Source organism: Scyliorhinus canicula, chromosome 4 (assembly GCF_902713615.1).
Source record: "Scyliorhinus canicula chromosome 4, sScyCan1.1, whole genome shotgun sequence".
In the NCBI taxonomy this organism is placed as follows: Eukaryota; Metazoa; Chordata; class Chondrichthyes; order Carcharhiniformes; family Scyliorhinidae; genus Scyliorhinus; species Scyliorhinus canicula.
In genome coordinates, this window is record NC_052149.1 from 135,653,400 (window position 1) to 135,669,999 (window position 16,600).

The window sequence follows — 16,600 nt, forward strand, 5'->3', positions numbered from 1 at the left end:
CGCGCCGTAACCTTTCTATTTCGTCATCTACTTTCTTCCTTAATGCAAAAGATACCGGCCTGGCCTTACAAAATTTCGGAAGGGCTTCTGGGTCCACGTGCAAAGTTGCTTTGGCGCCTATGATTTCCCCCAAACCTTCCTGGAAGACGTCCGGGTATTTTTGGAGTACTCCACTCAACTGCCCGCTTCCACTCTGGAAAATTTTCATCCAATCTAATTTTAGGTCTTTCAGCTAGTTTCGTCCAATTAAGCTCGGTCCAGAGCCCTCTACTATCGTCAACGGTAATCTGAGCAATTGTTTCTCATCTTGCACGGGTACATGAGTCGTGCCTAGAACTTCCAGGGGTTCCCCCGTGTAGGTTTTAAGTTTTGTCGATGTTTTTGTTAGGGTTAGTGGCTGGAGTCCATGTTTGATTTTTCTAAATGCTGCCACTCCCATTACTGATACGGCCGCACCCGTGTCTATTTCCATTATTGTCGGCCGCCCGTTCACCCGTGGGGTAATCTTAATGGGTTCTGCTTTCTTCGTTGCAATATTATATAATTGTTCCCCTTCGGAGGAGGATGGGGCGTCTAGGTTGTGTACTTCCCAGCATCCCCACCTGCTATTCCTCTTTTGCCACCTCCTTCTAGGGTTTCTGTCGCTGTTACCCCACTCTGTCTGGTGCCAGAAACAGTCCTTCTCTGTTGGGGGAGCCTCAGCCGGTACTTCCCTCTGTCTCCAGTTAGCCCTGACAGACTTGGGGGCAGCTCTGGGGTTTTCCTTTTTACCTCTATTCCTCAGGTTTTTCCTGAGAGCAGCTATCTGGTAGCAGGACCCATTGTGGTAGTCCCTCTCACAGGTATCTACCTCCATTGGCGTGCCCTGTAGTTCCTGCGCCCCACTTGCTGCCTTTTCTAGGGACAGTGCGAGCTGTAACGCCTGCCTGCAGTCTAGCTCCGTTTCCGCCAACAGGCGTTTCTGTATTGTGAGGTCGTTTATACCACACACTATACCCGAAGCATTTCATTTAGCGTCGGGCTGAACTCACATTTTTCCGCCAGCCTTCTCAGGCGTGTCAAGAAATTCATGACTGACTCCCTGTCTTCTCGCTTCGCTGTGTAGAATCTGTACCTACGCAAAATGAGGGGTGGTTTTGGGTCGTAGTGCTCTTTCACCAATTCCGTTATTTCTTGGAAATTTTTCGTGTCCGGCGCATCGGGATAAGTCAGACTACGTATAATGGCGAAAGCTGAGGGTCCGCACGCCGACAGCAGGATAAGCCGTCTCCTTTCGTCCGTCAGTATATCATTTGCCCGGAAGAAGTAACACATTCTCTCCACATACTGGGACCAGTCCTCAATAGCCGGGTCGAATGCCTCTAACCTCCCAAAAAACGGCATTTTTAAAATAGCAAGGCTTACCCTCCGAGTGCGGCAGCTGGTCTCCGCAAAATTTTTAGTTTACCTCGTCGCCACTGTAGTAATCCACGGGAAGCAGGAGTTCCGTCACCACACCAATATTTATTTACAATAACGATATTACAGGAACAGCTACAAACAGTGCTGCTAGCAGTCCAGTCAACTTAAGACTGGCTCACAAAGCCTACACAGGTGCTTGTATGGGCCCCCTCAATGAGCTATCATTGAGGGAGCTCATACTCCAATTGGCCAACCAATAAAGCCAATTGGAGTTCATTACACTCGATCTGCACGGAGATTCTGTGGCTCATCCGGGCGTGGTGGAGACTCAGTTTCAGTTCCTTGGTGACGGTGGGCGAGGAGGAGGTGGCGAGGTAGGCCTCTAAGCAGCGGAGCCAGTGCGAAAAAATTCCTTTGGCTTCTGCTGCCTGTGGGTCAAGTTCCAGTCGATCAGGTTTGAGGGCGGCTTCCATAGCAATATTGTAGCTGACTAAATTGATGCGATCATCAATTCACATGAGACAGAGAATTGAAGTGAACAGTGGTTTTAAGCAGCTAGAACTGTGCCTGCCTGCGACTGCTCTGTACTGAATGCCGCCTACATGCTGCAGATCTATATACCTCCCCCGAGGGGGCGGAGCCATAGGCGGAGCCCACAAGGGCACCAACATAATACAATGTAATGTAATACAATGGTGAATGGTCGCCACATTATCAAAGAGAGTTCTGCAGACTCAGCCATTTGGCATATTCAAGAGAGATGCAAGAAGACTGAATTGAATTTTTAAAAAAATGTTCTCCCTGGTCAGCGCGCTGAAGTCAGGAGGAGACGGTTTTTCTCTCTGGGCTCCGGGCATGCGTACTGATGAGTGGGCACGCATGCACAGCGCGCCTGAATTTTGAAAGCTGGTTGCGGCTGTCATTTTTAAAGCTGCTTGCAGCCGGAATTTTTAAAAGCCAGCTGCTGCGGCCGTTGTGCCTGAACTCACATGATCGGGAGTGCCACGATGGATGTCCTGGCGACCCTCCTGACACCGGCCCTCGACCCCCACTTTGAAAATGCCTGCTTTAAAGAGTTGATCACCATGAGCTGTTGGAGAAATTGTGGGAGGGAAATGAGGTTGTTGTTATTGGGAAATAATTTGTTGTTATCGTTTGTGTTTATGTATAATTTAAAAAAACTAAATAAAAATATATTTTTAAAAAAGGCTTCTTACCACCACCTTCTCAAGAGCAACCAGGGATGGACAATAAATGCTGGCCGAGCCAGCGATGCCCACATCCCATAAATGTCTTTTAAAATATTATCTCACAGAATGGAGGAAAAGGCTGAAATGGCTGAATCACCTGTTTGTATCATACATGTAAGGATTTGATTCATTCTAAATGATCCTCAGCACAAGAAAACTACAGTCTCTTAATTATATTACTGTAATGAGCATGGTGCAAATATGCCAACCTTTTGTTCTTCTGTAAAGCAAAAGTTAACGTTTGGAAAAGGAAGTGAAAATTAAACCCTTCTGTTTCAAGTGCTAGGAAATCATTGATTCGGAAGAAAATAATAAATTGCATTTAGATAGTGCCTTTGACAATCTCAGGATGAGTAAGAGCACCTCAGAGCCGATTAATTATTTTTGAAGAGTAGCTATTGCAGTCTGCCAATGGGCTGTCAATCTATATGCAGTAGACCTGTAAACAGCATTGAAATAAAAGACCAAATATTGTTTTGATGAAGTTGGTTGAAGGATAAAAGGTGTCAGGAAAACTCGCCTGTTCTTTTTTTCAATATGAAGGCCAGTTGAGGCCTCACCTTAACATGTCATCCAGAAAAAGCACCTCCTGCCATGCTGTACTCCCTGAGTACTACACTGGATTATATGCTTAAATCTCTGAAGTAGACCTTGAACCCATAATCTTGACTCAAAGTCAAAACAATTGCCTTCTGCATCTATACGACAAGTATATGAAAGACCAGATTCAAAGTTTGAATTGTATGTTTGATTTTGACAGGTGCTGAAATAAAAGAGTGTCAAAAATGTTGAAAATATGAATTAAAATTTGTAAATGTTGTAAATGCTGAGTTCATTTCTGATGAAGGATCTCAGCTAAAATGTTACGGTGATGTGTACGTTCAACATTTTCTGTAAAACTGATTCAAAGTAAATGGGACTTTCTTCTCTGATGTGCCCTTCATCCACTAACGTGGGCTGTAACCAAAATTCTTAAACCCACTAAAGATCCACAACCTCAATCTTTCTCAATTTAAGATAAATTATGTAACAGAATTTAAACAGTAAAAGGGATTTAGAGAAAAATAGATCATTTTAGGGGCCAGGGCTTGAGTCCAAACAAAGAACAGTTCCTTCTGCATCGTCCAAGAAACAGAAAACATATATCACTTAACAAAATGGAGCCACAACCTAATTTTTGCCCAATGTCATAAATCATCATTGAAAAGTCACCACTTTTGGCATGTCAAAAAGTTTAACATTTAAATTTTCTGCCAATTCTTTTGAACAGATGCATTTCTTATCTTTTCAGAATTCTGGTATTTAGAGAGCTTTGGATGGAAATTCTGAGAAACTGAAGTACTTACAATGACAGATATTTCCTCCTCAGAATTGAGTTCCAAATCCTGCTCAAAGGAACAACACCCAAAAAGTTCATTTTTTATTTATATTGCTCTTGTGACCATAGCCATATGGCTAGTCCAGTTCAGTTTCTGGTCAGGATGTTGTTAGTGCGGCATTCAGCGATGATAATGCCATTGGTGATCTGTACTTAACTCCATATTCCTGCCTTGGATCCGTGGCTTTTAATACTCTTATTTTAGAATTCTCAATTAACCTAATTTCAATGACTTTTTGTGGGAGAGTATTCCAAATTTCCACTTCCCTTTGTGTAAAGAAATGCTTCTTAACAGAATCGGTTTTAGGGCAGCATGGTGACACAGTGGTTAGCATTGTTGCCTACGGCGCTGAGGACCCAGGTTCGAATCACGGCCTGGTTCACTGTCCGTGTGGAGTTTGCACATTCTGCCCGTGTCTGCGAGGGTTTCGCTCCTACAATCCAAAGATGTGCAGGATAGGTGGATTGGCCATGCTAAATTGCCACTTAATTGGAAAAAATAATTGGATACTCTAAATTTATTTTTAAAAAACAAACAAAAAAAACATAATCTGTTAGCTTTTAATAGAGTCAGGAATCTCTTGGCCAGATCATTTCTGGCTCCCAACCCCACGCAATGGCAACATTAGTGGCGCGAGATTATTTTTAAGGCCCTAATTGGCTCATAGGTAAGTTCAACAACCATTTAGTGGCGCTGTGAGTGGCCTGGATGTGGAACCTCCTGACAGTTGATTTTAAAATGCAAGCAGCAGTATTAACGTGCCTACTCTTGCCAGGAGAATTGGAGCAGGCAGGAGAACATAGGGACAACAGCTTCACAATCCACACAAGTGCCCAAAAGCTTACTCCTCGGATATTTAATCCGCTGTGCGTAAGGGAAGGTAACTTTGTGCCTCTGCTTCAGCATCTCAGTTTGACTGTTCCGTTTCTATACAGGAAGTTTCATCAACAGCCACAATAGTTAATGCCTTCCTGCTGTACTTCTGACAGCTGTGCACTAACGTGCCTCAGACTACTTGCTGTTCCTGTTATTAACATGGCAAAGTTTATTCCATTTCCTTCCAGCCTATTAACAAGATCTTCAGTATTTGTTCAATTGTAATTGAAGCACGCTCCCGTTAAAGATTCCAGCCCATCCTTGAGGATTCAGAACTTTGACATGCCACCGAGGGCGATTGAAAATCTATTCCCACTTCTTTCCAGATATTTAGACTGGATTGATAACTGGTTTGCTATCACAATAGGGTGAGAGAGTTGGGGTATTTGCTGCACAAAACCCCAGCTTTTTAGAGGAGATTTGACAGATCACTGAAATAACGAAAGGATGAGATTGAGTGATTGTGGATAGGCTATTTGTGTTAAACGGTTAGCAAGTACCGGAGGAGTCAGGGCGGAGATTCATCATGAGCGGTGTCAGGGCAGAGATTTAAAATGAGCGGGAGCTGAGAGTCAGAGCGGAGATTTAAAAAGAGCGGGAGCTGAGAGTCCGAGTGGAAATTTTAAATGTGCGGTGTGGTAAACCACTGTTGCACCTATATTAGGTGATGTATGGTAGGACCTGTACTACAGGTACGTCAGTAGTCTCTGTCTGCTGGCTCCGCCCAGTAGGCAGAGTATAAATGTGTGTGTCCTCCATGTGGCAGCCATTTCGCCAGCTGCTGTGGGAGGCCACATATCTTAGAACAATAAAGCCTCAGTTGTATCCAACTCTCGCCTTTCTGCAATTGATCGTGCATCAAGCGGGATCTGAGAGTAAGAATGGAGATGTAAAATGAGCGGGCGCTGAGAGTCAGAGCGGAGATTTAAAATGAGTGGGAGCTGAGAGTCCGAGCGGAGATTTAAAATGAGTGGGAGCTGAGAGTCAGAGCGGAGATGTAAAATGACGGGAGCTGAGAGTCAGAGCGGAGATTTAAAATGAGCGGGAGCTGAGAGTCAGTGTCAGATTTAAAACGAGCAGGTCGTCAGAGACAGAACAAAGATTTAAAATGAGCAGGAGCTGAGAGTGTGGTAAATCACTATAATGTTTAATACATGTATTGTGGTAATGGCCACTGTATTATGTGTAAGGTGGTAAACTCGGCCTCCCAGAGACAGTGCAGCTCTCCAACTCGCTGGAGGTGGCCTACCAGAACATGGAGGCGTACACCTCCGACCGCGCGGCACCCTCGTGGTCCTCGTGGGTGCCGCCATCACCCGACCCGGGTACGGTGCTAGCCTGTGCCTCGCAGCAGCCCGTCAACACCGGAAGCCAGAAATGCTACTTTTGCGGCCAGGGTAATCATCCCAGACAACGCTGCCCTGCACAGAACGTGACTTGCAACGGGTGTGGGAGGAAGGGCCACTTTGCAAAAGCCTGCCAGGCCCGATCTCTCCCTGAAGCTTCAAAGCCCAGCAACGCTGCCTGTCAGGGTCACCTCCAGCTGCCGCGCCAGCCGCCATGTGCAACCTGTGAGCGCCGCCATCTTATATTTCGGACGCCAGGTGCGACCCATGGGGGCTGCCATCTTCAATGCCATTTTGTACCACACCCGCCACATGCGACCCTTGGGGCCGCCATCTTTGCCATCTTCGATGCCACCTGCGACCCACGGGGGCTGCCATCTTGAGACCACTGCGCAGCCTCCCGGGAGCCCTGCTCACCCAGTCGTACACTGGCCGCCGCTACCTCCGGCCGACCTACCAACCGCCTTCTGATGCTCGCCTCCTGCACACTCGACCAGTCCCGGCCTCATCACCTCACAAAATCGACGATGACCGTCCGGCAGAGATTTAAAAAGAGTGGGAGCTGAGAGTCAAAGTGGAGATTTAAAAAGAGCGTGAGCTGAGAGTCAGAGTGGAGATTTAAAAAGAGCGGGAACTGAGAGTGTGGTGAATGTATTACGGCAACCATTCACCATCACCACTTTATTGTGTTGTACTATGTTGTTGCCCTTGTGGGCTCCACCTATGGACCATTGTATTGTGTTACATCGCATTGTATCATGTTGGTGCACTTAGAACATAGAACAGTACAGCACAGAACAGGCCCTTCGGCCCTCAATGTTGTGCCGAGCCATGATCACCCTACTCAAACACACGTATCCACCCTATACCTGTAACCCAACAACCACCCCCTTAACCTTACTTTTATTAGGACACTACGGGCAATTTAGCATGGCCAATCCACCTAACCCGCACATCTTTGGACTGTGGGAGGAAACCGGAGCACCCGGAGGAAACCCACGCACACAGGGGGAGGACGTGCAGACTCCACACAGACAGTGACCCAGCCGGGAATCTAACCTGGGACCCTGGAGCTGTGAAGCATTTATGCTAACCACCATGCTACCCTGCTGCCCCGCTCCGCGGGCTCCGCTCCTGTGGGCTCCGCTCCTGGCTCCGCCCCCTCGGGGGGAGGTATATACATCTGCTGCCCTGCAGGCGGCTCTCAGTGCAGAGAAGTCGCAGGCAGGCACTGTTCTAGCTGATTAAAATCACTGTTCACTTCACCTCTCCATCTCGTGTGACTTGATGGTCGCATCAATTTAATAGCGACAACATCGCGATGGAAGCAGCCCTCAAATCGACCCACAGGCCTGCTGTTTTGAGGCCTACCTCACCGTCTGCTCCTCGCCCTCCGTCACAGAAACTGAGCCTCCTCCACGCCTGGGTGAGTCACCGAATCTCCGTGAAAATCGAGGAAGCGACCACGCGTGCAGATGCGGTCGCAATCCTGAAAAGGCAATACGTGAGGTCGATGAACAAAGTGTTTATGCGGCATCTAGAACATAGAACATAGAACATAGAACACTACAGCGCAGTACGGGCCCTTCGGCCCTCGATGTTGCGCCGACCTGTGAAACCATTTGAAGCCTATCTGACCTACACTATTCCATTTTCATCCATATGTCTATCCAGTGACCACTTAAATGCCCTTAAAGTTGGCGAGTCTACTACTGTTGCAGGCAGGGCGTTCCACACCCCTACTACTCTCTGAGTAAAGAAACTGCCTCTGACATCTGTCCTATATCTACCACCCCTCAATTTAAAGCTATGTCCCCTCGTGTTGGTCATCACCATCCGAGGAAAAAGACTCGCACTGTCCACCCTATCTAACCCTCTGACTATCTTATATGTCTCTATTAAGTCACCTCTCAGCCTTCAACAACCTCAATTCCCTGAGCCTTTCCTCGTAAGACCTTCCCTCCATACCAGGCAATATCCTAGTAAATCTCCTCTGAACCCTTTCCAAAGCTTCCACATCCTTCCTATAATGTGGTGACCAGAACTGCACGCAGTACTCCAGGTGCGGCCGCACCAGAGTTATGTACAGCTGCAGCATGACCTTGTGGTTCCGAAACTCAATCCCCCTGCTTACAAAGGTTAGCACACCATATGCCTTCTTAACAGCCCTATTAACCTGGGTGGCAACTTTCAGGGATTTATGTACCTGGATGCCGAGATCTCTCTGTTCATCTACACTACCAAGAATCTTGCCATTAGCCCAGTACTCTGCATTCCTGTTACTCCTTCCAAAGTGAACCACCTCACACTTTTCCGCATTAAACTCCATCTGCCACCTCTCAGCCCAGCTCTGCAGCTTATCTATGTCCCTCTGTATCCTATAACATCCTTCAGCACTCACCACTCGCCACCAATACCCCGGGGAATCGCTGGAGGAGTACCTACGCGACATGAAAGTACTCGCGTGAACTCGCCATCCGGGACGCCTTTGTGGCTGGAGTGCAGTCCAACTACGTCAGACAGCGCCTGCTCAAAAAGGGCGCCCTCGACCTAGAAGAGACGGTAAAACTAGCCACCTCCTTAGAAGTAGCGTTTCAGAGCCTCAACGCTTTCCCCTCCGACTACGAGATGCCCTCGTGGACACTCGACCAGAGGGTGCCCCAGGCCTGTGCCGCGCGGCTGCCTGCCCAACCCTGGGGGCTGCCCTGCTATTTCTGCGGTCAGCACCAGCGTTGCCCGGCTCGGAACGCGCTCTGTAGCGACTGCGGTAAGAAAGGACACTTTGCCAAAGTTTGCCTGGCCAGGTCCAAAACCTCCAAATCACAGGCCCGACTCTCAGTCTCCCAGGCCCGCAGATGCCAGTGTGGCTGCGTGCCTGCCGGCTCCGTCCCCCTCCGGACCCGTCGTAGATAGAGAAATACAGCACAGGACAGGCCCTTCGGCCCACGATGTTGTGCCAAACTTTTGTCCTAGGTTAATCATAGAATTTTGGACACTAAGGGCAATTTATCATGGCCAATTCACCCAACCTGCATATCTTTGGACTGTGGGAGGAAACCGGAGTACCCGGAGGAAACCCACGCACACACGGGGAGGATGTGCAGTCATCTGTCTCATGTTGTCCGTGGGGGCAGCCATCTTCGACTCTACCCAACACGTGTGACTCACGGGGGCCGCCATCTTGGAAGCCGTCTCCCTCACGGCCCACTATGTGCGACTCATGGGGGCCGCCATCTTGGCTGCCAACTTCATGGCCGCCCGACACATGCGACCGATGGGGGCCGCCATCTTGTCCGCCATCTTCATTCTCGCCCGACACGTGCGACCATCTGGGGAGGCACCACCTCCGACCACGCTGGCTAGCCGCAACTCGGCACAATCACTCTCGAGCAGTCACCCCCCAAGCACCTCAGAAGCTTGATGATGACCGTCCGGGTCAATGGGCACAAAAAGCTGTGCCTGTTTGACTCTGGGAGCACAGAGAGCTTTGTACATCCAGACACGGTAAGGTGCTGTTCTCTCCAAATTTCCCCCGCATTCCAAACAATATACCTGGCTTCCGGATCGCATTCAGTGCGCATCCGGGGGTACTGTGTCACGAACCTCGCGATACAGGGCGCTGAGTACGCCAATTTTAAACGATATGTACTCCCCGATCTCTGCGCTCCTCTCCTGTTGGGACTGGACTTCCAGTCCAACCTCAGGAGCCTGAAGGTCGACCTTCCCCCGCTCTTCGCGAACCTCACCGCCGACTGTAAACCTGTCGCCACCAGGAGCAGGTGGTACAGTATCCAGGACAGGACTTTTGTCAAGTCCGAGGTCCAGCGGCTCTTGAGGAAAGGGATCGTCGAGGCCAGTAATAGCCCAGGTGGTGGTCGTCAGGACTGGGAGAAGAACCGGATGGTTGTAGACTCCAGCCAAACCATAAACCGGTACACACAACTCGATGCGTACCCCCTTCCCCGGATAGAGGACATGGTGAATCAGATCGCACACTACCGGGTGTTGTCCATGGTGGATCTGAAGTCCGCATACCATCAGCTCCCAATCCACCCGGAAGATCGCCACTACACGGCATTTGAGGCAGACAGCCGCCTCTTCTACTTCCTCCGGGTCCCCTTCGGCGTCACCAACGGGGTCTCGTTCGACCATAGAACGATGGACCGAATGGTGGACCAGTATGGGCTGCGGGCCACATTTCCGTACTTGGACAACGTCACCATCTGCGGCCATGACCAGCAGGACCACGACGCCAACCTTCAGAAGTTTCTTCAAACCACCCAAGCTCTCAACCTCACTAATAACAAGGAGAAATGCTTTTTCCGCACAACCCGACTGGCCATCCTCGGCTATGTCGTGGGAAACGGAGTCCTAGGGCCCGACCGCATGCGCCCCCTCCTGCAACTCCCCCTCCCCCACTGCCCCAACGCCCTGAAAAGATGCCTCGACTTCTTTTCCTATTATGCCCAGTGGGACCCCAACTATGCGGACAAAGCCCGTCCACTGGTCAAAGCCACTATCTTCCCACTGATGGCTGAGGCCCTCCATGCCTTCAGCCGCATCAAGGCAGATATTGCCAAAGCCACCAACACCATCATTCCTACGAAACTCATCTCCAAACTCCGTGGCCTTGGCCACGGCTCCTCCCTCTGCTAATGGATCCTGAACTTTCGAACCCACAGACCACATTCAGTAAAGATAGGCAACAACACCCCCTTCACGATCATCCTCAACACCGGTTCCCCACAAGGCTGTGTCCTTAGCCCCCTACTATACTCCTTATACACCTATGATTGTGTGGCCAAATTCCCCTCCAACTCGATTTTGAAATTTGCTGATGGGCGATTTTGGCGCAGAGGCTCGGAGAATCCCGCCCCTTTTAAACTGCACCCCCTGGTTCTAGATTTTCCCATAACGGGAAACACCCTCTCATTATCTATCCTATCAAGTCCCCTCAGATCTTGTATGTTTCAATAAGCTCACCTCTCATTCTTCTCAACTCCGATGAGTATAGGACCGCCTACTCAACCTTTCATTATAAATCAAACCCATCATCCCTGGAATCAGCCAAGTGCACCTTCTCTGAAGTGCTTCCAATGCTAGATAGCTTCCCAGAGAATTGACATGGACTTGATTGGCTGAATAGCCTCCTTCGTGGCATATCATTCTAAATATACTTATGACGCTGCCTTAACAAAGCATTGACAATGAATTCAGTGCTGAGTCAAGAATGATTATTAGGACAAGGCTAATGTAGTTTTCCTTTGTGAATGTTCAGTGTAAGTGAATGGCAATGGCAGCATTTCTGGACTGTTGCCTGAAGCTCACATAGAATCCATTGAATCTCTGCAGTGCAGAAGGAGGACATTTAGCTCATCGGGTCTGCACCTCTGAAAGAGTACCCTACCTAGGCCCACTCCCCCATTCTATCCCTATAACCCCATCTAACCTGCAGATCTTTGGACAATAAGGTGTCATTTATCTTGGCCAGTCCATCTAACCGTCACACCTTTGGAGTGTGGGTGAAAACCAGAGCACCCGGAATAAATCCATGCAGACACAGGCAGAAAGTGCAAACTCCACACAGACAGCCATCCAAGGTCGATGCTGATCACTGTGCTGCCCGATGCCAACATTTCTTTCAAAACAAAGTTCCATCACCTTGTCGTTCTGGGGCTGGAGTCTCTATTATTGATACTCTGTCCCCACGCCGGCATAAAAACAGTGGGGTTTTACTCCTGAAATTCCTGCAAAATAGTGAAACAAATTCATAGCCCTGCAGGGGGCCAGCAGGCACCTAGAGTGAATCTCACAGCTTTTGCTGCAAGTACACGCCCGCGCACTTCCGGGTCAGAGGCCGTACTTGCGCACGGCGGCGGCCTCCAGCAGCCGTGCCATGCTCCATGGTGGACTCGGACCGCGGAGCCAGACCGAAGTAAGAGACCCCGCAATCGGCCGTGTGCCTGACCCTCAAACCCCACCCATTAAATCCCCGGTGGCCATAAGGCCCTCCCTGGTCTTCGATCCGTCCACCCCCGACCAGGGCGGCTGCAGACTCAGTCCGCAGCCGCCACACGAGCATCCCGAATGGCACTAGCAGGTTAGTTCCACGCTGTCGGGAACTCAGCCAGTCGAGAACAGAAGATTGCTGAGCGGGCCTCTGGCAAGGGCCCCCCGGCGGCATGGTGTACTCCCTGGTGATGCCTATTTCCGGTGCCCAGAGAATCGCTGAACCGGCGCTGGGCCCGATTATAACGTCAAACTGGAACCTCTGCCCTGGCGCTGGCCGTGATTTCAGCGGCAGGCTGCGGAGAATCCAGCCCCTTGTATCTTGTCATCAAAACTGATGTCATTCCTGTTGCCAAATGTTACTTTTAATTTGGAATGCCAAAGTATTTACTGATCATGTTGCTTTTTTCTTGAAACAGGGTTTATCTGATGCAAACAACTATCATGAATTCTGTAGATTTTTGGCTCGGCTGAAGACCAATTATCAGCTGGGTGAAATAGTGATGGTGGAAGGTTACCCTGAAATTATTCGGTTGATTGCTAACTTCACAGTCACCAGTCTGCAGGTAAGAAGTTCTATCTTGATTGAGTCCCGAGTCTTTTTCCAGGTTTGCTGATGACACAAAACGAAGTGGAGGTGTGAGTTGTGAGGAGGATGTAGACACTTCAAAAGGATTTGGTGAAAATAAGCGAGTGGACAAAAATTTTGCAGATGGTATACAAAATGTGGAGAAATGTCAGGTTATTCACTTTGGTCAGAAAAAACAGAAATACAGAGGGCTGGATTCTCCATCGGTGGGATCTCGTTGGCAGCGCACTCGTGCCCGTGGATTTTCCTACGGCGAGGGGGTGGCCACAATGGGAAACCCCCATTGGCCGGTGGGATGGAGAGTCCATCATAAATGGTGAGGTTGAGTAGTGTTGAACTTCAAAAGAACTGGGGTAACTTTGTTCAGGAGTCACAGAAAGCTAACCATGACGTGCAGCAAGCAATTAAAGCAAATGTTATGCTGGCCTTTATTGCAAGAGGATTTGAGTAAAGCTACCTTACTGCAATTATATAGAGCCCTGGTGAGACCACACCTGGAGTATTGTGTGCAGTTCTTGACATAGAGGGAGTGCAACAAAGGTTTACCAGACTAATTCCTGTCATGGAGGGATTGTCTGATGAGGAAAGGTTAAATAAACTCTGCCTTTGTCCTCTGGAGTTGAGAAGAATAAGTGATCTCATTCAAACATACAGATTTCTGACAGAACTTGACGGAGCAGACGCAGCAAAGATGTTCTCTTATCTAGGACAAGGGGTACAATCTCAGAATAAGGGACAGGCCATTTGAGACTGAGATGAGGAGGAAAGTCTTTACTCAGGGGCTGGTGAATCTTTGGAATTCTCTACCCCAGAGGGTTGCGACGGCTCAGTCGTTGAGTATATTCAAGATAGAGGATGATAGATTTCTACATATTAAAAATGTTCAAGAAAATGGCTTTGAAGTAGATAATCAGCCATGAATGGCAAAGTGGGCTCAAAGGGCTCAATGAACTACCCCTGCTTCTATTTCTCATGTTCTTCTGCATGTAAGAAGTGTTCACTTGATTGAGTCCCTGGCTACTCTGAGGATTGAAGTTAAGCCACCCGTCGTGGGTAAAATACCATTGTCCTTTTGCCCAAACCTTTTACAAAGCCTACTTTTACATATGCTGCACTCTGATTTCCAGTTAATTTCAATGTTTTATAACTTGGGTTATTAGTTTTTAAAAACTTTTTATGGTGCTACGTCTGTGCTGCTCCAATCTCCTGTTAGAAGCATCTTGAGATGCTTTGCTGTGTTAATGAAATTAGTTAGAAGTTGTTTTGTTACCTGTATGGTCGGTAACATGTGCTACTCAATCCTCGGTTAATGATGAGGTCTTCTGAAACTCGATGAAGAAGACTCAAACTCGTCCAGTAGTAACAAAAGGTTTATTGAGTAACTATAACAATAATTGCATGAGTTCTTTACTTTAACTTTGATACTAGTGATAAGGTTAACAAGATCTAACTACAGTAACTGCACATAACTTCACTAGCCATCTTAACTAGTCTGCTGTTACCCTGTTCACAGTGCACCCCCAAGAGAGCTAGAGACCCAAAGTGGTTGCCTTTTATACCCCTGTTGGTCCGGCCCTCGAGTGATCATGTGATGTAACTGATTACACATTAACCCCTTGTGTACATACACATGTAGAGATCATTACATCCGCTTTTATCGTGTTACATATTTTCTGTATGTTGTAAAGAAAATTGAACAAACATAATGGATGCAGTTTGCAAATGCATTACATAAAATCAATGAGTTAGTCCATCAAATGTGAATACATTTCGTCTCTTAGGTTTTTTTCGCTTGCGTGAAATAGGTAGACAAATGATGTTATGTACAAGTTGTGATGATATTGATGATTATACAAAGCCAATTAATATTTATGAGTCCAATCTTAATAAAACAAAATTTGATTGCAAACTTTATGAATTTGTTTGGTTGAGTTGCTTTCGTCTTCAGTTGTTGAAGTAGTGATGTTGATGTCGTTATTCCATTGTGAACATCATCAGTTTTCTTGTGTTTAAGTGACCATCAAGTCATCATGAGGTGTTCAAATGGTCAAATCACTTTGTTGTCTAATTTAGACTTTTTTTTTGTTTTCTTTATACTTTTGGTAGCGATTCTATGTTACACCGTTGTCTGACCTGGACTTTTTTCTTTTTTTTCCAAAAAATTAGAGTACCCAATTCATTTTTTCCAATTAAGGGGCAATTTAGTGTGGCCAATCCACCTACCCTGCACATCTTTGGGTTGTGGGGGCGAAACCCACACAAACTCGGGGAGTATGTGCAAACTCCACACAGACAGTGACTCAGAGCCGGGATTGAACCTGGGACCTCGGTGCCGTGAGGCAGCAATGCTAACCACTGTGCCATCATGCTGCCCGTGGACATTTTTCTGTGCTTGCGGTATTGATTCTGTATGTCATACTTTGTTGTCTGACCTGGACTTTTTCCTGTGCTTGCGGTATTGATCTAGTGTGTGATCTGCCTTGAAAGCTGGTGTGCTTGCTTGTTCTGGAGCAGATGTGTATTTGTGAGATTCTTTGAAATGCCGTGGCATGTTTGTAGTCTTGTCATTGTTTTGCAGTGTACTGTGGCATTGTCCTTCATGTGCAGAGTTCTACCATGTTGTACAGGTTGTTGTTTAATTTCTGTCATTTCTGTCGTTTCTGTCATGGTCGTTTTCGTTGTCGTTCCTGTTGTTGTTCTTGCTGTTGTTTTTGTCGTGCTTGTTGTTTCTGTTTTTGTTATGCTTTTTGTTGTTTTTTTTGTTCTTGTAGTTTTTGTTGTTGTGCTTGTAGTTTTTGATGTTGCTGTCGTTCTTGTTTCTGCAGCGCTTCTTGTTGTTTCTGTTGCTCTTGTTGCACCGCATGTTGTTTTCGTTGTTGCTGTTGTTGTTCTTGTTTCTGCTGTGCTTCTTGCGGTTTTTGTTGTTCTTGTTGGGCTCAATGAGTGTTCCGTGTGTATGATCTGAGTCATTGTCGCAGTTATTGGTGTCAGTGTCCTTTGTAGTATCTGTTACATTGAGCGTTTCTTCTTGAGAATTGTGAGAATGATCTATTGTTGCATTGATGTTGGTGACATCAGTCATTTGTGGTGGATTTGATTCCTCTTCTTTGCTTCCTTGGTACTCCTCTTTTCGAGACATTTCTGGTTCACTTGAATCATCATTGATTTCTTGGTGCACCTCTTTTGGAGTCTTTTCAGGTTCATTTGAATCATCTGTGATCTCTTTGCTCTTCTTTTGGAGTCAAAATTTTCAGGATTTCTATTGATGTGGTCTCTCTGGTCTCTTGGTGCTCCTCTTCTGGAGTCAAAATCTTCACAATTTCATTTGACGTCTCTCTGGACTCATGCGGAAACCTCCTCTGATTGTTGAGTGTTTCTGTGCAGACGAGCTGAGATCTGTCAGTCTCGCTGTGGTCCTGCACATTCTGTATTGGAATTGGAATTTCTTTGTCACTTGTCTCATATACAGTAGGTAGACATTCAGTGTCTTCTTGTTGGTTAAATGAGCTGGGTAGACTTTCATAGTCTTCTTCTGGTGGCTCAAATAAGCTGGGTAGGCTGTCAGAGTCTTTTTGTTGTTCACGTGAGCTTGGTAGACTTTCATAGTCTGCTGCTTGTTGCGCAGATATGGTGGAGCGGTCTTCATAGTCTTGTTCATGCATGGCGCTCGCTATGGAGTGTTTGCTTGCTTCCATTTTTGAGTCTGTCACCGAGCTGTCTGTGGAGGCTTGTGTCGCTCTCTTTGTGGAG

The 16,600-nt window shown here is 47.4% G+C and overlaps 1 protein-coding gene across 1 annotated transcript in view; it reads left to right on the forward strand.

Moving 5' to 3' along the window:
* The window catches only part of LOC119965026 (ran-binding protein 17-like), a 1,262,848-nt gene that overhangs the window by 319,847 nt on the left and 926,401 nt on the right, over window positions 1-16,600 (forward strand). The window contains exon 10 of the mRNA XM_038795235.1: window positions 12,681-12,827. Within this exon, the coding sequence (XP_038651163.1) occupies window positions 12,681-12,827 (147 nt within the window). The remainder of the gene's footprint in view (window positions 1-12,680; window positions 12,828-16,600) is intronic.